The sequence below is a fragment of the Kogia breviceps genome, chromosome 20, assembly GCF_026419965.1.
Source record: "Kogia breviceps isolate mKogBre1 chromosome 20, mKogBre1 haplotype 1, whole genome shotgun sequence".
NCBI classification, from domain to species: domain Eukaryota; kingdom Metazoa; phylum Chordata; class Mammalia; order Artiodactyla; family Physeteridae; genus Kogia; species Kogia breviceps.
In genome coordinates, this window is record NC_081329.1 from 20,584,403 (window position 1) to 20,606,586 (window position 22,184).

Consider the following 22,184-nt stretch of genomic DNA (forward strand, 5'->3'; position numbering starts at 1 on the left):
TTCTTTTAAGTTTAAAGCATAAATTAAAACATTATGGAAATGCATAGTATAGAAAGTGAAAAGTCCCTCTCACTCCACCTCTTAGACATTATAGCATCAAAATTTTGTTGTAACCGTCTGGAGTTTTGAAGGACCTGTCGCAGTGTGTGTGCTGTTGTGGTGGAGCTTATTTTTAACGTAAATGATGATGTCACTCCACACGGTCTGCTTTGCAATTTGCCTTTTTCACCCAGTAGTATATCTTGAATGTCTTTCCATGTCAATACTTAATAGTTCATTTCATCCTTTTAATGCCTATATATAGTATTTTATTGCATTATGTACATGTGTTTATATAGTTTGTAATTTATTTTCCATCCCTTTTTCTGCTATTAAAAATGTATAATCTCCTCCTAAAAGAAGCCATCCATCCCAAAGTCATATTAATAGAAACATAATTTTATTTTTACTCATTCACATATTCTCTATTTTTATATTCATTTACTGAACTGTTTTAATTTATCTAGACAGTTTAAAGCAGCCGTGGAAGCTATTTAGAAAAGCAAGAAGGAAGTTTTAACTGAAATGAGCTTCCATATCCTGAGTTAATTTCATATCATCTCAAAATATAAATAAGCACCTTTCTGGGTAATTACATACCAGACTGCTGTAGAATTAAACCACACAACTTAGACCTCAGTTAACCATTTGGGGTTTATTTATCTTTTAAAAGGGACACATCAGACATGAATATTTAATAATATTATCACTAGCTCTTTCAAAGTATTATGGTGCGTTAGAGAGGAACCAACATTTGTTTCTATTGCCATCAGCGCTACTACCCCCCCTTTATTTTTGGCCGCGTCGCGTGGGATCTTAGTTCCTCGACCAGGGATTGAATCTGCACCCCCTGCATTGGAAGTGCAGAGTCTCAACCACTGGACCGCCACGGAAGTCCCTCTCTTGCCCCATTTTAGCAGTCAGTATTTTTGGTCTCAAAACATTAAAAACAAAACAGAAAAACCTGATCTCTCTAAGCAAAAAGGTACTAACTTGATACCTTGTGTTTGCTGTGTACTAAGTGCAACTTAGTTGCTCTTTATATGGCCAGGATGAAACCTGCATTAAAAGTATTATAATAGAACCTTTTTTTATGGGTATATCTATATGTATTTTAAGAATAGAGATTGCTGTGAAATTTATATCCATCACCAAGAAACTAAGCAAGGTCCTTATATTGAAAGGGACATTTTTGAAATTTTTGAAATTGTTAATCCTTATTTGGAAATGGATGATGCTATCTTCAAGATCAGAGGAGAATTTTTGTTAAGTGAGTGTTCAGTATAGTCAATGCCATAGAGAATTATTTTTATTATACATATTTTAATGCAAAGATTTGTTGTATGTCCTTAAAATAATTTTCTTTTGTTTAGTGGCTTGGTGCCTCTTCATAATGCTTGTTCATATGGACACTATGAAGTAGCTGAGCTCTTGGTAAGGCATGGGGCTTCTGTCAATGTGGCAGACTTATGGAAATTTACCCCTCTACATGAAGCAGCAGCTAAAGGAAAATATGAAATCTGCAAGCTCCTTTTAAAAGTATGTAATTTTTAAAATTATAAAATATAAAGTAATTATATTTATTATTTGGTTAGGACATAAAATTACATAAGAGTAAATTATTCTATAATACAGTACAGTAAGTACTGTAGAGCCTGCTTCCATTTTCTATTTTAGGGGGATGTCTAAGTGTGATATCATGATACTCACGTAGCTTTGAGTAATGTCTGAAGTGCCTTTCTGAACTGACTTGATTATATTGAGTTCATCACAGTTCAACAAGATAGGTTTTGGAAAGAGTTGAATTAGTTTGCATTGCTTATCTGATACTTACAGTATTAATATCAGAAAACATTTGTACGAGAAGAACCAAGTTTTTCCATCAAGTTTGATTTTTTCTTCTCACTAGCTATGTTATTATTGCTAACAAGCTCATTTCTAATTATTAAGCATTATTTAAACATTAAAGGATATGAAGTTAAATTAAAAGATGTGAAATTAATTAAAAGATGTGAAAAATGACTGGACATTTATTTATGTCATTTCCTCTTTTTTTTTAAACTAGAGAAAAACTTGTCCTGGTTAAATATAAAATTCTTCTCCTGCCACTTTCATGGGATCAAGTATGTTCTTATGAGTTTTGACAATAACACTGTATTTGATACTCATTTTTATTAGCACTGGTTAGTAAGAAATAACTTCTAGGACAATGTGAATTCATTGTCTAGGTTGGTTATTCCAGATTTCTCCATTGGGCCTATAGCAGTCTGTGTCAGGCCTGTAATAAAGATTCTTGACTTTTATTGACCTTATTTCATAGGTATAGATGATTAAACTTTTAAAATCAAATTAACTGTTAATACATTTCTACCTAATTTCATGATAGGTTCTAAGACTTACAATGGAAATATTTTTAAATTACCAAACTTTCTTTTTATTGATTCCTTTTGGAATTAAGTACTTTTTCCACCTGTGTGTCTTCCTTTTCTCACTTCATCAGCACTGAATATCTCTATATAATTGAAATCTGGTCAACATTGATATCCAGGCCATGATTAAAAGGAAAAGTGGTTTCTGAAGACAGCTTGGAGTCTGAGAAAGTATATGATACGAAAAGTAAAAGACACTCAACACCTTTCCCAGTCACCATCACTGTTGATCCTGAGGCTTGGGGCTTTGGTTGGGAAGTATTGATAGTTAGAAAGCTGATCCAGTATATTGCTAAGTAGGAATTTTGCAAGAAAGACCAAATATTGCCTCTGTTTTTCACAATGCGTATAGAATAGATAATCTTTCCTTGGATGAGTGAAGGTGAAGTTAAAAATAAAGAAACAAAACAAAGGTACTACAGAAAACACAAACCCCATTTGGTTATTTTGTAGCATGGAGCAGATCCGACTAAAAAGAACAGAGATGGAAATACACCTTTAGATTTGGTAAAAGAAGGAGACACAGATATTCAGGACTTACTGAGAGGAGATGCTGCTTTGTTGGATGCTGCCAAGAAGGGCTGCCTGGCAAGAGTGCAGAAGCTCTGTACCCCGGAGAATATCAACTGCCGAGACACCCAGGGCAGAAACTCAACCCCTCTGCACTTGGCAGGTAAGCGTCACCAGCACTTCCAAGGCTCATGATCGTTCTTAGATACCTAATACAGCTCACGAGAAGATGAAAGAAATGCTGAGCATGAAGAGTACTACTCAGAAAATGCTTGATTGATGTTATTTTAAATAATTTCTTATTATAAATTATATAAATTTCTTATTGTAAATGTCTTATTCTTAATTATGTGATAGTAGTATTAGCTTTTAAAGCAAAAAGTATTAATGTTTTCTGGTCCTTACCATTTATATACATATTTTTCTTTTTCTTTTAAGCTGACGTTTGCCTTTTTTCATTCTAACAGCAGGCTACAATAACCTGGAAGTAGCTGAATATCTTTTAGAGCACGGAGCAGATGTTAATGCCCAAGACAAAGGTGGTTTAATTCCTCTTCACAACGCAGCATCCTATGGGGTGAGCATGCTAAAGTGAAAGTCTAGAAAACTTCACTGATACTTAACTACTTTGTTAAATGCATACCATGCATGCAGTAAGTAGATATCTAACCAACAGCATAATTTAGCACAATTTAAATCTTACTATTCAGAGTGTTTCTAGCCTTCTCAGTTAGGCATAACTATCTTTTGGCCAAGGACCATACTTTTTATAGCTTTTTGGTCTCTTCACATTATCTAGCACAATAATTGGTATGTAATGGCTGCTCAGTTAATATTTATTGATGTAGATAATATATCTTAACTCTACCTTAAGTAGATTTTAGAAACTATGAAAGCCAGGAGGTTCCTCTCTAGGCATGGAAATTATGCTTGCTTATGTTTATCCTCAGCCTCTTAGAAAGATTCAAGAAAATGGTTGAGCTATTGGTGTATATGGTTTCATAGAGTTCAGATGACTAGCTGAAACCCCACAGTGAAAGTCGCAATTGATTCTTGCAAAGCCCTGTAACTGTAATCTGTAATCATTAGCTGAAAGAGGAAGAGGGTTGTATTCCAGTGCCTTGACATTTGTTGGACTGACTGCCTGGAAGTCACCAAGGCCCACTTTAGGTCTGATGAATCACACAGGAAGAAGATGAATGCTTTTGTGCTTGTCAGAATCCCTATTTGACTGTAAAGATGCACACGTGCCAGAATGTACATACTAGGGGCTCTCATAGATGGAATCATTATTGGTGAGGACAGTTTATAGATTTGCAAAATCCTGACAGACTGTGAGTAAAAACTAATCACCATGATTTCCATATTCTCTTACTCTCTTCTCCCTTGCCCTTCATAATGAGAGTATCTGCATCTTCTCATGCCCCCTCTCAAAGACCAGTATCTCAGGGAGATGACATGTCTGAGTGGGAATAATCAAGGAAAGCAAACAATCTAGTTTCAAGTTGGACAGAAAGGAAAGAAAATTTTACTTTCAAGTGTGATATATGCTAATTGAAAGTTATCAGATTTAATAAATATATTACTAGTACTGACATCCTCTTGAAACTTCTGTATTTGAAGTTATCTTTCCAAAGATAATTAATCCTTTATTAAAATCATTAGAATTTTCTTTTAGCCTTCTTTCATATAAAATTCTCAATTTCACTGTACAATGTGTATTTCTACTGAAGACCAGGCATGCTAAATATCTGCTGCTCATATACTACATATACATATAATCCTTTTACCTTTGAGTTATAAGTTATACTTAGATATGTATACATATCTATACATATAGATATGTATCATTTGGAGAATAATGTCCAGTACTTCTTAGCATGATCCTTCTCTCCGTATTGTATTCCACGAAGCTAAGCCTCAGTTAAAAGTTTATCAGTTGAGTTTATAAAACTGATGGGATCAGTGTCTTTTAACTTCTGTATAAATCTACTAATGAGTGAGGATAGGTGTAGGCAGTAGAATTATACTTCTTGACTTGTTCTAATAAAACATATACTGTCAACTGTGTAGACTATGTGGATCTATGTACTGTGTTTTCAGTATATCCCATACTTTGTGGATGTGGAAAAGTTCAGTCCTGTCAGTCTTTTCCTTTCATAGCTTTCATAGTTGTCACTGAGGATGAAGAAAGTAAAACTAAATTTTTAAGGTTTAAGTATTTTACCTTTTAATTCCCATTCTTCTGATGGGAAAGGTGTTGAGATTCTACTTATTACACATACGTGTCAATTTGTGGCCAGTGTGAAAGAAAGAAAATTTATAGTGGTTCTCTTTTGTGGCTAAATATAATAAGATAGAGTGCAGGATGTCCTTGTCTTTGTTCGTATCCCTTGCAGCTATCTTGCCATTAGCTGAGGGAGTGTAATGCAGTCTACCTCCTGACCAGAGGCCCGCTGTTCCATTTTCATAAACTTGTTTCACCATTATCCACAACTCCTGCTCTCCTCTTCTAACTCCAAGTGAGAAAAATCATGAGCATTTTTAGTTTCATTCTCTCTTTTTATGTTATCCTGCTTTGTATTACAACCCTACTGCTGAGCTCTTTGTAAATGAATCTAGCTTATGGAGGTAGAAATGAAGACAAAGTTCTCCAGGCTGTGTAGAGGGCATTTGGTAGAGGTTTCAATCAACCTGGTTCATCCCATCCTTCTACTAAAGAATGCTAATGAGCTGGACAGTATGTTTGTAGCAAGTACTTTTGCCTCAGTGTGTGGGTGGATTTTTTGATTCACTCTAAAAATCCTTCTTGTATTAAATTTGGAAACTTTAAAAATCAAATATCTGTGAGCTAATGACTATGTACTCTTATTCTAAAACTTTTACTTTGGTGGTTTCTTGACTTTTTTTGGTTACCATGTTTTTACCGTGTGCAACATATACCCACCCTCCCACCCCCAGTAACATCTCATAGTGATTTTCAGTTGGCAATAGGTAAGGTCATTCCCTCCATTGAGAATCTCTGCTCTATGAAATAACTTTATCTAATGCAATTTGTATATCATATAACCTGTTGTCAGTAACCACATCAAATCTGTATTTATCTCAGTCTCAATTAGTAGACTTAAAATAAGGACCAAGGTTAACCATGATATAAAAAATGTTTAAGCTACTTTATCTTATTTTAGCTAAGGGGTAGATATAATTATATTTTCATTATCTCTAGACATATAAATCCATATGTCTTTCCAAAGCCCCTTTTTATTCATATAGCACATAAGCCTTGGCTGGATATTTTAATGAAATTATAGGGCTCTGTTAGGGTGGCAGAACACTGGTTATATAGTATTAATATCAATGATGCTTGGACTGGCCTGGCTGCATGGTGTATATGATGTACTGCCCTGAAATGATAGTTTTGTGAAGGAGATTTTGGTGGCACTTTGTATGGAATAGAGGCTTCTATATTTAAAATAAGGCTATTGGTAGAGTAGTTTTAGGTATAGGGTTACCCAGTGATCTCTACTTAAATAGCTTTTCCCTGATATCATACTCTCTGCCATTTTCAACTTCTCAGGAAATGACGCTTGTGTTTTAGTCTAGCAAGACCATGCAGGCAGATGTGGCGAAATGGAGACCTGAATTTGGAGTCTGAACATCTGGGATCTAGTCTTTAATCTTTTCCTCCATAACCCACAAGTCTTCAGCAAGTGCCTTAATCTTTCTAATCTTCACTGTCCTCACTAGTAAAACTTAGATGCTGAGACCGTCTTTACAGGGTTATTGTGATAATTCGGTAAGACCATGCATGTGGAAAGTGCATTCTATTCAAATCCAAGGGAATACAGTTATTATGAGATAACTCGATCCACACAGCCCTCATACTGGGCCAGGCAGAATAAGGTCTGTGTGTCACTTTTACATCTCACAGCCTTAGGAATTAGCTGTATGTTTGACCAGCTCAATATCAGTATTAAATAGGTTAATTGACTTCAGTAGTGGATAATGACTGGTAGCCTGCAGATAAAATAATTGTGTGAGATATCTGAAATTACATAGAGTTACTTAAGCTGTTATTTATTGGTCATCATTCTTTGATACATATTTTACCTTTTTTCCTCTGGAGAGCTCAGTCAGCTCTCTGTGTGTCTTTGGGCCTTTTTATATAGAAAGAACTTACCACTTCAGTTTTTCCAAAAGGAGAAACAAAGACATAGTTTAAGAAGTTTAAATAAAAGTTACAGATTTCATGAGAGTATATATTAATGGTAATGTGCATTATCCTGTTTAGTGTTTCTGTATTCTAATGCCTTATATTATTTTTTTAATATACATTTACACAAGACAACTAATTTTTTTGCTCTTCAGTAGATATAAGGCATTGATATTTATTTACCACACAGCATGTAGTTTTCTGTTATCCCATAAGAGTAAATCAATTTGCTGAGTTTTCTCTCTCAAGTTTTTCATTTTTTAATGCTTTCTCTAAAATGTATAATGTTAGGGGAATTTCATGACATTATCATACAATTAAATTGCCCTAACTGGAACCCAAACACGTTTCTCTTCTCCCTACTTCCCAACTTTCTAAAATTAAATTAGGGCCCTTGCAGTGTTTTTATGTTGCATTTGTCATTTAAAGCATTTCGTGTTGCAGCTGAATTTTGAAACCATATTAAATTGACTCCTGGAAACATTCCAGCAGAGTTCAATTCCTTTTCTAGACCGTCTAGTTCAATACTTTGCTCTTATGTATTGTATAGGACTGAGCTGTAGCTTATTTATTGCATTTGTCAGCCTTAAATTTCAGTTACTTTTTTTGCCCCAGTGGTGTGGCTATTTAAAAGATTTAAGAATTGTGTTTTTAGTCTACTTGGGTAGCAGTATATTTCCTGTTTATTGCTGTTTCAGATGTTTGTCAGCAAATTGAATAAGCACGCAATTGGTTTCTCTAAGCATAAACTATAAATTTAATATAAAGAAAGTTTAATAATACATACCATATATATGATTCATTTTATACACACAGACACAATTTTCCTTGGACTATCTAATTTTGGAAACCTGTACAAATTAGTCTACCAAATTATATTATACTGCCAACACAAATGGGAGTAGAATAAAACTAATCATTAGGAACCTAGTTTAAACACCCCATAACCTTACTGGGGAGAAGCTTGAAATTACTCCATGCTTTTGGGTTAATTGAACAAAAATAGCTATTCTTTCAACATATATCCTTTGAATAAGGGAGATAAATCACTGGGGTCTGTTTTGTTTTAAGTGATTTTGATAGTGCTACAAATGTTACCTGTTTTTATCTTTTGTGTTAGAATCCATTTTATAATCATGATATATCTCATTCATAATCCCCAAAAGATCACAAAACATGGCCTGTTCTCAGAAGCCCTAGTCTGATTATGCTCTTTTTTGTTGTTGTTGTTGTCTTTATATTGTCAGAGCAAATATGGAAGCTTTCTTAGAAGTTGTCTGATTTGTATTTTCCTAATAAATTTTTTTCTGTTTTCTGAAATCCCTTTTCCTAAAATTAACAAGTATTTGTATTATATTTAAAAAAAAACAAAATACTTTAATACTACCTCAGAAGAAGTACCTATTCATTTTGAAGTGAGTGTCTTCAAGACAGCAAAGAAAATATTAAGGAATTTTAAAGGAAAATTTGAAGAAACATGCCCTAAATTCTATCCTGGGATACTTCTGTCCTTATTTTCCCATCTCTTCCCATTCTCATGAAATTCAGCTTCAGATAGGTATTCAGCAAATGGTTGGTTGGTGGGTGAGTCGGTAAGAGAGAGTAAGTGAATAAGTAAATGACCCTCTTATCTGTGCTCTGACCTTTTGTGTGAAACCATTTACAGAACATCATTACTTAGATATTGTACCTCAGAAACCACATACCCCAAGTGAACCTTCCTTATAGGTTCATTCCTAATTAAACTTCTGCTACTCAATTTCTCTTAATGCTTCCATCTACCTTTTTTTTTTTTCTTAATCTTCTAGACCAAATTAAAAAAGAAAAAAGGCAGTCACCTTTGACTTTTTTTTCATCTTTCTTCCTCTGTGGTTAATTTGTCTTTCTAAAACCTGATTTTTTTGCCTTCAAAATTTCTCAAATTTAGCTCTTCTTTTCTTTTCTTCTCTAACCATCACAGCTGAGGATCTTATCACCTCATGCCCAGGTATTAGTTAATGTGTCTGCAGCTGACATTTCCTCCACCCCCTACGTCATTTTGGCTCGACAGACTAATTTTTGTAAAATGTTGTCTTGTTATGTTACTTTCCCAAAGGCTGAAGAAAGAACATTGAGAATCTTTGAGATGAGTGTTTTCAATAAATAGATCAGGTTGCAATAGGTTAGAAAGAGAAATGGGAAGATAAGAGAAGCAATGGTTACAGGATGCTGGTTTGAAAAGTTTGACAGACAGATTAGCCCATTATTAGGAAACTTGGAGTCAGGTAATAGTTTCATCTTATATGTTTATTTTTAAGATAGATCTGAATATAAGGCTGAATAAAAAAAATTTTTAAAGCTCCCATGAAGAATTACAGGGTAACAGAATAATTGTGGAAGTCCAAAATACAGGTGGAGGGGTGCAATGAATATTCTTTTTTTATAGAAGATAATTCTGTTAAGGATGAGAATAGAGATATAGAGGGAATGAAATGTTAAATAAAAACAAGTGTACCTGAAGGAGCTTTACCAAATAATCTCATTCTTACCTCTTGGCATCCTTTTGTTTTTCTTCAGCATGTGGACATCGCAGCGTTACTGATAAAATATAACACATGTGTAAATGCAACAGACAAGTGGGCATTTACTCCTCTTCACGAAGCAGCCCAAAAAGGCAGGACACAGCTTTGTGCCCTACTCCTGGCACATGGTGCAGATCCAACTATGAAGAACCAAGAAGGCCAGACACCTTTAGATCTGGCAACAGTAAGTCCTCATTTCAAAATATTTAGAATTGCTTGTTATACTTTCAGAAATGACAGTAAATTCCAGGGCTTAACAGGTTTACCTCTAGTGGTGCATATATCTCTTGGAAGAAGAACAAATTTCCTTCCTTATGAATTTTTTTGAGTTCTCATTTTTATATAATTTTAAACTATTAAGGCAAACTAAGCAGTAAGTTAATTTTTTTTGCCATACTTAACTTGGAGGGAAAACGTGAATCGTAGAACAACTTGTATATAGATTGTATTCGTAAAATATCCTAACACCTTCTACTTTGGCTTATTATTCTGGAGCATCTGATGTTCATGGTAATTTACCTGAGGCGGGTGAGATAGTCAAAGAAAAATTCTCTTCTAAGCAGTGTATCATTCTTCTGAAGATGGAAAAGTAAACTGATATATTGTAGAAATAGTTTCAAAAATCAAGAATTAAATTTTTGTGGTTAAATGCTATTTAACTACAGAATTAAACACAGTAAAGAAACATCTCTCCTGAATTTTCTGGAAATCAGGGAGTTACTGTATGGTCACATAATTTACAATTTTTTTAACCAAAAATACTTTTCTAAGCCACATTCTGTTTTATATATCTGTTGCTGAGTCACAAACAATTTTCAAAACACTTAGTAGCTTAACCAAAACCGAGTGAGTGGCTAATACAGTGCCACTCACAGTTATAATTCCTCGCAGTCCTCTGGGTTGACTGGGCTCAGCTAGGCGGTTCTGCTGTTCTGGCAGCTCCCTTTAGCTGGGAGCTCAGCTGAGGCTGCAGCATCTCGGATGGCCTTAAATCCTACAGTACCTCTGTCTGCGTAGTATCTCACACTCAGTGGTCTAGTTCAAATTTCTTTACAGCATGGGAGGATGACTTCTAAGAGAAAAAAAGGAGAAACTGCCAATCCTTTTAAAGCCTGGCTCAAAAGCCTCAGAACATCACTTCCTCTACATTCTATTGGTCACAGAAACTCTAGGCAACCCAGATTCCAGGGAAGGGAGGTGCCACCTCTGATGGAAGGAAGGGCACAGATGTACGTGGAAGAAAGAATTGATAGCTGGCTCTCTTTGGGGGCAATCTCGGGGCAATCTCCCACATACTCTAACAACAGTTGTGCCTAGCAGACTGTAGAGTTCGTGAATAAGCTAGCCAAAATAAGTGCCGTCCCTTTAAAATGTCACCAGATTTTTAATTGCACATCAAATTATTAAGGATGCACTAAATAACTGAACAAAAATTATTGTAGTTGTTAATTATAAACAAAACATACTATGTATGGAAACTCCTTCTAAAGAAGAGATGATTGAGAATCAGCATTCTAAAATGTGCTTTTTAGATGAAAGATGAAATATTTTATTTTTTAACTCTATTCAAATTGTTCTTAATTTACATGTCCTTTGAATACATGTGTAATAAGTATGAACAGTTGTGTGCACACTTTTCATTTAGTGTTAAAAAGTATTTCTAGGAGTCAACATAGTTCACATTCTTGGATTTTTTTCATAGTTAACTTTCTGTGTGTGCAGTGAGAATACTTAAGATCTACTCTCAGTAAATTTCAAGAATATAGTACAGTATTATTAACTATAGTCACCAAGCTGCACATTAGATCTTCAAAAGATGAAAGAAATACTTTTTAAAAATTGTATAGTTTCTCCATTCTACCTATTGAAACTATTGGGACTCTTTGGAGCTGTGGATCAGAGAAGGAAGGAGGAAGGAATGATCAAAAACCAACAGGGGGGCTTCCCTGGTGGCGCAGTGGTTGAGAGTCCGCCTGCCGATGCAGGGGACACGGGTTCGTGCCCCGGTCTGGGAAGATCCCACATGCCGCGGAGCGGCTGGGCCCATGAGCCGTGGCCACTGAGCCTGCGCGTCCGGAGCCTGTGCTCCACAATGGGAGAGGCCACAACAGTGAGAGGCCCGTGTATTGCAAAAAAAAAAAAAAAAAAAAAAAAAAAAGGGAATAATGAGCATTCATTAAAGAAAAAATTCACTAAGCATTTTGTCCTTAGTGAGAAACTTATTGTTTTAAAACGTAATTTTTGTGTGTTATTTTATTTAATTTATTTATTTTTTTAGGCTGACGATATCAGAGCTTTGCTGATAGACGCCATGCCCCCAGAGGCCTTACCTACCTGTTTTAAACCTCAGGCTACTGTAGTGAGTGCCTCTCTGATCTCACCAGCATCCACCCCCTCCTGCCTGTCTGCTGCCAGCAGCATAGATAACCTCACCGGCCCCTTAGCAGAACTGGCAGTAGGAGGAGCGTCGAACGCTGGGGATGGCGCAGCAGGCGCCGAAAGGAAGGAAGGAGAAGGCAAGTACACCTGTGAACACCTATTGGTTTTGCGGCTTTAAATGAACAGATTCACTTTTCTATTGGTGATTATCGAACACCTCACTTAAAGACATCCTGTCTGTAAGTTTTCATGTACACAACAGCTTATAAGAAATATGTCTTCGTAGAATAAATTATTTGGCATCTACTCTGTTCTTACTTATGTATATCCCAGTATATCCTTTTCCAACCATAGTATCTTACTGAACTGAGTGAGTCTTATTACTGAAATTATATCAGAAAAATACTGAGAGATTATGTAAGCAATCAAAACTGAAACAATAGCTGATAAATGAAAGCTGAAACAATAGCTGATAAATTTGGATTTTTAAATTCCACTGTTAAATATTTCACTAAAGGCATTATATTATGCTTTATAATATTAATATAAGTATTACTGATAAGATCAACTCTGCTTTTATTTCCCCATCAAATTCAGAGATAACTTGAAGTAAAATCATCTGCACAGCCAAAGGTGTCAAAGAGCCGCGGCTTTAAATAAATACTGGAACTTCCTTTAGCTTGATAAACTCCTTTCTGAAAAACTTTAATGTATGTCTGTTTTAGTTGCTGGTCTTGACATGAATATTAGCCAATTCCTGAAAAGCCTTGGTCTTGAACACCTTCGGGACATCTTTGAAACAGAACAGGTAAGCTCTCATTTATAGTTGAGTCTTTTTAATTTAATATTAAGAGTTATTAATTGCCACTTGTTCTTTCTTTTTTGCTTCTTCGCTGCTCTCTTAAAACTCAAAACAAATTTCTGAAAAAGCTAGAGGAATCTAGTATTTTATACTTCTTTCCAAAATTGTCTAACAGATGATTAGAATCTGTTATTTCGTTGTATCTTTATAAGCAGTCTGGCTCAATATGTTTTATTACATATCAAAACTTAGGCCATGAAACCCCTGCAAAAGAATGTTTTCAAAATCTTTCCTCATTATTTTGTTTCCAAAAAGCGTTAGCCATTATTCATCTCATTTTATTACTAATGTGACTAGACTCCACTTAAAACTAGTGAGAAATTTTTATGTTAACTATTTAGCAAAATCTTCATGGAGCAATTATCCATTAAATTGGATAGCAAAATAATTCTTGGGCAAGTGTACGTTTTAAAAATTGCTTCTTTATGAAGTTTCCATTGTCTAGTTGGAGCCTAAAGTAATGCTGAACCGAAACTTGGCCATATGCTTATAGACTTAGCCTGTTTTCAGATGTATCTGAAATGGCTGTGAAGGTCTTAGTATGAAGTCATCATTAGGGTGTTTATGAATTAAGATCCTCCTGTTTGTCATTCTGTTTTTATACAGGATAATGAGTTTTTAACTTATCACTGTATGATTTTATTACCATTAACTATCAAATAATAAATTCCTGAGTTTGACTTGACTATTACTAATACACATAGAATCTTAGAATGGGAAAGATCTTTAGAGGTCACTAAGTCATTCTCCCAGATGTAGGAATTACCCTTTTTATATCCATGTGAGACAATAACTTGTTACAATTTGGGCAGGTATGATAAAATGCTTGTAATTTAAGTACACCCAAATCTGCCCCATGTGTAATCTATTAATCTTATGTTTACATTTTACCCTGTTTTGCACAGAAATCTAACCTCTAGTCTACATATCAGACTGGCATTAGTTTCATAGGGCTGCCATAACAATTTCCCACAAATCTGTGGCTTAAACAACAGAACTTTATTCCCTCACAGTTCTGGAGGCCTGAAGTTCAAAATCAAGGTGTCGGCAGGGCTGCATTCCCTACAGAGGCTCTAGGGGAGAATCTGCCCCATGCCTCTGCCGGCTTCTAAGCCCCTTTGGCTTCTGGCCACATCCTTCCAATCTCTGCTTCTGTGTTCACTGTGCCTTCTCTGTGTCTGTCTTCTCTTCTGTGTGGGTTTTGTAAGGACACTTGAATTGAGTTTAAGTCCTCCCCGTATAGTCCTAGATGATCTCCTTATCTCAAGATCCTTAACTGAATTTACATCTGCAAAGATGTAAAAAAAGTTTTTCAAAAAAGATTCTTTGCAAGTTCTGGGACTTAGAACATGGACATATCTTTTTGAGGGCCACCATTCAGCTCACTACAACATAATATAGCCCTTCTTGTATTTCTAAGACCTAGTCAATTTATCATGGATTTATTTACCCATCCAACCAACCACCCACCCACCCTTACAGAGTTTCTTCTAATTTAGCATAAATTCATCTTCTTTTTCAGTTATTCTTCATATGGATATAGTGTCCAAATTCTTCACTGGCCTCTTTGCCCCATCTGATTTCTTTGTAGGCATAGTCAATTTAGAGTTAATTTAAAACCCCAGGTCTTCTTCATATCAATTACGAGGTTAAGATTTTCTAATGTCTTTTTTTTTTAGCTGAATTTCTTCATATTATGTATTGTAGTTGATCTTTAATGCTCTTGATGATCAAAACAGTTGGGTAGAAATAGCACTGGACTAAAAGAAGACCTTGATTCTGATTAAGGCATTTAACGTATCACTTGCCTTACCTATAAAATATAATAATACTTTCAAAAGTCAAGATGGTTAAGATTCCCAGTCAGATGCTTCTGTGCCAGTTTTTAAAATATACTTTAATGAAACATCAGTTGTGTCTTCTGTCTGGTGGGGAGGACTTCATAAACTGCTATAATAATTTCCTTTTCCTTTAAACTTCACCTGCCATTGAGTCACCCTCTGGTCTGGAGATTTCTTATGAGAATAGCCTAAACAGTAAGACTCTTTTTCCCTTATCCTTCCCTTGAAGGTCTTAAAGCTGTTTTAGAAGCAGTATCCTCTGCTAAAGCCATATTCCAGCCATCTCCTTTCTTCCCAAATCATATCCACAATAACTGTGAAATTTCACATATCTTTGCTTAATAAAAACAGATGCTAATTCAAATAATTCCAACTAACCGTTTTTGAAGAGTTCAGTTTCTACTCTTTTAGTCAGTTCACATCATAATTTTATGTTTTCTTTTTTCTGTTTTACTTTATATATTCTCTTTTATAGTAACTGATTTCCTGTGGCCTAGTTATCTCATTTTATTGATTTTAATAGTTTAGTATTAACAGTTGGACCTTTTGACAGCTTATCCTGGTTTCATCAGTTTCATTGTTATCTTTTTCACTTCAGTTTTGTTCTGAGTAAATGGTTCCATTGATTTTCCTTTTGCCAGAATAATTTCTGTATCTTTTTTTTTAAATCAATATGTTGACTCTTCCATTTAATGTATATTATACCTAGCATAGTTCTTCCCTCCAGACAAATGATATTACCATTCATAGTATTGAACTCTGTGTGACTGTCTTTTGGCCCAATCTTCAAGCAATCAAAGTTTTATTTTGACTACAATTGTTACTTGACTAGCCTTTAGTTATAGAGTAATACCTTCTGTAACCCTTCCTTTCCATAACTTACCCAGAGGATTTTCTGCCATTAACATTCTATGTCAGTCCTGTAATATATGATGGGGGCAAGGTATTTGTGAGGTGAGGGAAAGTGTTAGGGTGTATGTATTGTAGCCATTTAGTTCGCGTCTATTGAGCTTAAGGCAGAGTTGTTCAGTTTCCTGAGATGCTTTGACACATAATATCTTATTGCCTCTGTTCCTACTGATAGATTCTTCTCTCTCAGTGGAATGGGGAACGTAGTTCTTTTATTTCTGGTTCCAGGGAAACTTCCTTCAGAGCATCATAGCCTCACCTCTTACCTTCACAGTTATTCTCTCAGAGGTCTCTTAACTAACTTGACTTGGTTTTCATATATACTTTGCTAGTTGTCTATTAAATAATATATACCTATGTCCTTTATTAGTGAAGTATAGTACCAGTGTCACTTTGGCCCTTCCTCTATAACATAGCTTCCTGACTAGAATACTTTTTCTGTGGGAGAGACTGATTTGATTTACGTGGCAATTCCTGGAACATAAAGGCCATGACTTGGAAGATTCCCTGTGGACATAGTTATGGTCCACATACATATTTTCATGAAGAGTGACCATATACATTTTTATTTCAGAATCTACAGACAAAGGCATGGACTCAAGAAATTCATTATGAACATGATTGTAAAGTTAGTTCTAATTACTGTTACTCTAGCCTGCAATCTTTTAAGCCCAAGTAAAAGAAAGGCCTTTTTCATTAAAACTCCAATCCTTCACACTCCACCCCAGAGAAAATGAATAAATCTTAGAAACAAGAGGCAGCCCTTCTTAAAGTAACACTCTTGAAGTGACATTTGCTTTATGTGCAAGATGACTTAGCTGATACATGGATAATATTTATTTTAAAGATTATAATTTGGTTTTAATGTGTGCTAAATGTAAATAACTGGCCCAAGTAACTTGTAATTTCCTGGATGTAACTAAGTTAAGGTTTTGTGTTTTTTTTAAAGTGAGTTAATTTAAAGATAATTTTCAGAAAAATATTTTTAGCAGTATAAAAGCCTTGAATCTTGGAGAAACATATCTAAAATCCAACTAGCCTGTTTTACTTCCAGTTATTTACATTTCTTTTATCAACACAGTAATCTCATATTCACTCAGCTTCAGAATTTTGGAATAATCTTTACCCCCTTTCTTTTTTTTTTTTCCTTAACCGTTTCTATTCACCAGGCCCTGTCATCTGTCCCTTTGAAATTGCTCTCCGATTCATCCCTTCCAATCCACCCCACCCTGTCGTCCTCTTGTTCACAGTCACTTTCCCTTCCAGATCTGCCCTTCGTACCACCATCCTCCTGAAAGACAACTTTGTGTTGCTCTGCTGAAAAGGTGTCCTTGGACATTTTGGACACTGTCGTAACTTGGTGTGTAAAGCCCATTAGATCTGCTCTTAGCCTGCTGCTCTGTCCATCCCTTCTCTTATTCCTGTATATACATTATATGCTAATCATTATGAACTTTATTACTAGAGTCTCTCAAATGTTCTGTAGTCTCTCACTTGATTTTCCTTTTGCACATGCTCTTCCCTTTGTCTTAAACACCCTTCCCTTCTTCCTCTGCCTAAGTCCTCTTCCTTAGCTGAATTATTACTTTCTTCTAAGAACCTTTCCTGACCCCCTTCCTAGTCCTTTCTTTGTTCCCTCCCCTACTTGTAGCCTCAAGCCAGTAAGTAATCTTACTAAGAGTTCCCATAGGGGTTCCTCCAAAACATTTACCAACCTTTACCAAATATTTATGTTTACCTTTTATCTCCTTGGTAGAGGAAATAACATGATCTGTAGTGGTAGGATTCTGTTTGTTCCCTGGCTCCACTCTTTTACTACCAATTTGGACCAGTTATTTACCTTTCTGAGCTGAAGTGGGTTGTTTTAGAATTAAATGAAATGTTTAATTAGTTACTTTTTTGGAAATATCTAGCATTCAGAAGGTGCTCATTAAATGTATTACGTATGAATGAATGATTAGTGAACATAAATCTAAATTCTTTAGCTTGTCATTTAAGGTTTTCCAGTTGCCAGTTCCGATAAATATGAGGACAAATAGGGCACCATGTAACTGAAAGCAACAAAATTTAATGTTTAGTTACTTTAGCTTTTTAGTCATCCTTTTTAAGAAAAATAAGCAAGAGGAAAGACAAGTATGGCAATACATTTCAGCTCTTCTGTGTACTATTTTCATGGCTTCACTGCGCCTTAATTTTCTCATAAGGACAGTAATAGTATTTCATGAGTCATTGTGAGTATTAAATGAGGCATTCATTTCATTCACGATTGGAGCTATATATAATGAACAAATGTATCAACTGTTCTCCATTTCTTCTCTAGAAGCTAATACTATGTTTTGCTGGCCTGGTTTCTGCCTCTTTCAGACATACATTATATGTATCAATTCAGAAAAGCTAAGGACTCTTTAAATTGAAGCTACCACATAGATAGGAGATCCTGTTTTTGTGTCAACCTTATGTGAAGTTTAGAAGAAAAAAAAATGGAATATCAGTATCGTAGTAAACCTTGTGCATGGTTTCCAAATTATATTAAAATCACATCTAGCTAAAAATGTAAAGACTCCTATTATGTTGTGATCTATTCTGTCTCAAAGATGCATATTTCAGAACTGTTGCTTTTTAAAAGCTCTGCTGAAAACTTCCTTTGGGTGATTGGAAGTGAACTGCCCATTTTGTGCAATGGAGCGATTATTTCTTAAATGGCCACTTAGGAGCAATAAAGTAAATTATTTCCAAGAATGAATGATGTATGCTTTTTGCACTGAGGAGATCGGACTCATTATATAGTATTTCATTTTGACAATAAAAACCATCAGAGCTCCAGGCCTAATATGTCAGTTTTTTAAAATGCTATGTGCAAGGATAAAGGTAGAGCGAGCTATGGATAGATAAAAATATCTTGTTTGAGTGGGAAAAAGAGTGTCTCTCAAAGGATTTCTCAGTTTCCAGAGGAAAGAGAAAATCAACGGCTAATCTTGTAAAGTAGTATTTGGGCTGTCAGAGGGCCAGCTTCTTCTGAGCTGAAAATTGCAGTTCATCCCTCAAGAAATGTGGCCGCCCAAGATTTCACCCTGTGCCTTCCGAACACTGCCACTGGGTGACGGTAGAGTCACAGTTCCTTTTAGTCAACAAAGGAATCTGGTAATTTTGAGTCGTGGCAGCTAACCATCTCCAGCTACAGGGACGAATAACCAAAAATTTGAAACCATTGTTTTGTAGAAAAATAGAATGTACGTTAGCTTTCAGGGATTGTTAGATCTGAGAATTTAGAAGAGAGCTTAAAAACCATCAATCTACTCTCTTTTTTCTCCTCCAAATTGGAATTCTTTATATAGTTTCTATATAAAATGGTCTGTAATCTAACTAAATGCTTGTGATATAAATCTTACTACTTTCTAAACAGCCTTTTCCATGCTTGGATGCTTCTTAGCACTAGGAAGTTCTTTCTTATTTTTATATAAATTCTACTTCCCTAAAGCTTCTTCTGTTTCATTATGCTGAACACCTCTCCCGTTCCCTACCGTTCACCTCTGCTACCTTCTGGATATTGGGATCTGGTATTTCCCCATTTTCAACATACTGGTTGTTCCCTCTTATATCTTGAGGCAAGCAAAATGTGGTAGAATTAAATAATCAAAAGGAAAAATAGCAATGATCATTTTATACTTCTATAGCATTATTTCTCCCATTTTAATTTCTTCCCATTTTAATTCTCCATTGACTGAAAGCAAATCTCAAGTGAGCAAAAAGCTGATAAGTTTATGGGGGCAACTTTAAGAAGATTATAAGTTCATGCTTATAAAGGAAACAGAAGAATTTTCTTAATTTGACTGGATGCTGTAGCATTGAAGGCAAATGGAAAAGTTTTCATCATCTGAGGAACTGTTAAAGATTTAGCAATTAATTTTGATTTGTTTTTCAGATTACACTAGATGTGTTGGCTGATATGGGTCATGAAGAGTTGAAAGAAATCGGCATCAATGCATACGGACACCGCCATAAATTAATCAAGGGAGTAGAAAGACTCTTAGGTGGACAACAAGGTAAGCTATTAAAAAATAAATAGATTTCAGAAATTAGTGGTACAAGATAAGTGTCCAGGCTGGTATTTGCTCGGGTGGCCTGACCCCAGAGCTCGTGCACTCAGCTGGGGTGGCACCTCCTGCCTCCCCGTCTCCATCCTTGACCTCGCTCTCCCTCTAGTTGCTTTAGCTAGAAATCAGAGTCACTCTTCCCTCTCCCCCAACACTTTGTACCCTAAATATCTCTGGAACCTGGGCTTCTGTCCTTTCCCACTGCTGTCACTGTCATCTCCCTCCTGGACTCTCACAGCCACCTTCCAGCTTATCTCCGACAGTCACCTTTGCCTCCCCTCTGGTACCTTCCCTACACTGTAACCAGAAGACACTTTTCAAAATGGCTATATATCATATCATTCCAGGGCTTAAAATCCTTCAACAGAATACTGTTGCTTTTAGGATAAAATTAGATGTTCATATAGCATGGCTTTTCATAATCTGACCTTTCTCTCTTACCTTATCTTGTGTCTTTTTCCCTCCCTTACAACTGTCAGCTCAGTCTCTCCATTGTACTTTGCTGGCACACGCCTGTCTTTCTCCTTTGTGTGCCTCCCTGTCCTCTGTTTGTTAGAAGTGTTTTCGCTATAGGAAAGCAAAGGGAGAGAAAGGAAACAACTTGAATTAGTCATTTAGTCTACAGAGGCAATAAAATTGCAAGAGTGACATGAAACTAAACGTTAACAGGTGTTGAGCTTGAGTCTTGCTTATTTGTATTAAATCAACACGGGCAATGAAATTAACAAGAACAATGTATTTTAAACTTATTATAAGTGACCATTTCAAGTCATCTCACAGATAATTCTTTTAGAGGATAATTCTTACATTTTAGACCACACTACATTGTAATCACACTGTGTTTTCTTTTGTATCAGCATCATGTATGTTCATGATTGAGTTCAGTTCCACACGTAATTGTTGAGCCTGCTGTGTGTATGTACAGGACCTCTGTAAGAACAGATCAAATTGATCCCCAAACACATCTCCATTGCTTCTCTTGTCTTTGGATGTACTTGCTTAATACAACCTTATATATTAGGTTCAAATTGCACATACATTAGACTTGTTCCAAAATATCTATTATTTATGACAAGTGTTCCCCAAAATAGAGCCTGAAGAGTGTGGACCTTTGTTTAATATGTTAATTTTTCTTTCCTGCAGGCACCAATCCTTATTTGACTTTTCACTGTGTTAATCAGGGAACTATTTTGCTGGATCTTGCTCCAGAAGATAAAGAATATCAGTCAGTAGAAGAAGAGGTAATGTACATGAAAATTTTTAAATATCTTTTCCTAAACTCTGTGCTTAAACCTCTTTTTCCAAGAGAGGTAGGCTTGTCTTACATTAACTTACGGTCGCTTGCCTATCTATTATTCTGTCTCCCTTAGCCATTGTGGTGGCGTATTGCCAGCATTAAAATAGGACTATAGAGTAGAACTATATACCACACTGCTTTCACATCATAACCCTAGGATTGCCAGTGGGTGGGCCACATGTATCTTTTTATTCTGGAGACTTTCTTGAAACTCATACAAGTAAGGACCCTATTAGAACTATTTTCTTGTATTGTTTTTTTATATATATATAAATTTATTTATTTTTGTCTGCGTTGGGTCTTCGTTGCTGTGCACGCGCTTCTCTTTAGTTGCGGTGAGCGGAGGCTACTCTTGGTTGCGATGCGCCAGCTTCTCATTGAGGTAGCTTCTCTTGTTGCGGAGCACGGGCTCTAGGTGCGCGGGCTTCAGTAGTTGTGGCTCGTGGGCTCTAGAGCCTCGTTTAGTAGTTGTGGTTCACGGGCTTAGTTGCTCTGCATCATGTGGGATCTTCCCGGACCAGGGCTCGAACCCGTGTCCCCTGCATTGGCAGGCGGATTCTCAACCATCGCACCACCAGGGAAGCCCTATTTTCTTCTCTTGTTAACATGCTACCTAAGAATAATATGGAGTGAGAATCTTGCCTCATAGATAGCAAATATCTTCTCATCTTTATTTTCGTGCAAAGTTATAAAATGTGATTATAAAATAGTATGCCTAATTTTCAAGAGTGCTTAGGAAATCTGCCCCATAACTCAAGTCACCTTTCACTTCTGCAGTCACAGTTATTTTAAAGCACCATATTAAGGCTATTTGTATGAATCTATCTATCTAGTAGAGATGATGCCACAGAGATTCCCTCTGAAATCTGATGGCTTATCCCTCACTTCGTACACATAATAAACAAAGTGCCTAATGGCATTATCATAATAAATAAACTTCCGAATTAATTCCACTGTTTTGCAGAGAAAGACATGCCTACATTTTTGTTTTCCACCTCTGAATTAGTGCTGATATTATTTCCATTCTAGGGACTCAGGACCCTTACCCCA

At 35.8% G+C, this 22,184-nt stretch overlaps 1 protein-coding gene across 1 annotated transcript in view; it reads left to right on the forward strand.

Annotated features, from left to right (window-relative positions):
• Nucleotides 1–22,184, forward strand: part of TNKS (tankyrase) — a 171,377-nt gene that overhangs the window by 137,210 nt on the left and 11,983 nt on the right. Inside the window, exons 15-22 of the mRNA XM_059049380.2 lie at nucleotides 1,413–1,578; nucleotides 2,922–3,141; nucleotides 3,446–3,555; nucleotides 9,748–9,936; nucleotides 12,031–12,268; nucleotides 12,857–12,939; nucleotides 19,666–19,786; nucleotides 20,981–21,078. Of these exons, the coding sequence (XP_058905363.1) occupies nucleotides 1,413–1,578; nucleotides 2,922–3,141; nucleotides 3,446–3,555; nucleotides 9,748–9,936; nucleotides 12,031–12,268; nucleotides 12,857–12,939; nucleotides 19,666–19,786; nucleotides 20,981–21,078 (1,225 nt within the window). The remainder of the gene's footprint in view (nucleotides 1–1,412; nucleotides 1,579–2,921; nucleotides 3,142–3,445; nucleotides 3,556–9,747; nucleotides 9,937–12,030; nucleotides 12,269–12,856; nucleotides 12,940–19,665; nucleotides 19,787–20,980; nucleotides 21,079–22,184) is intronic.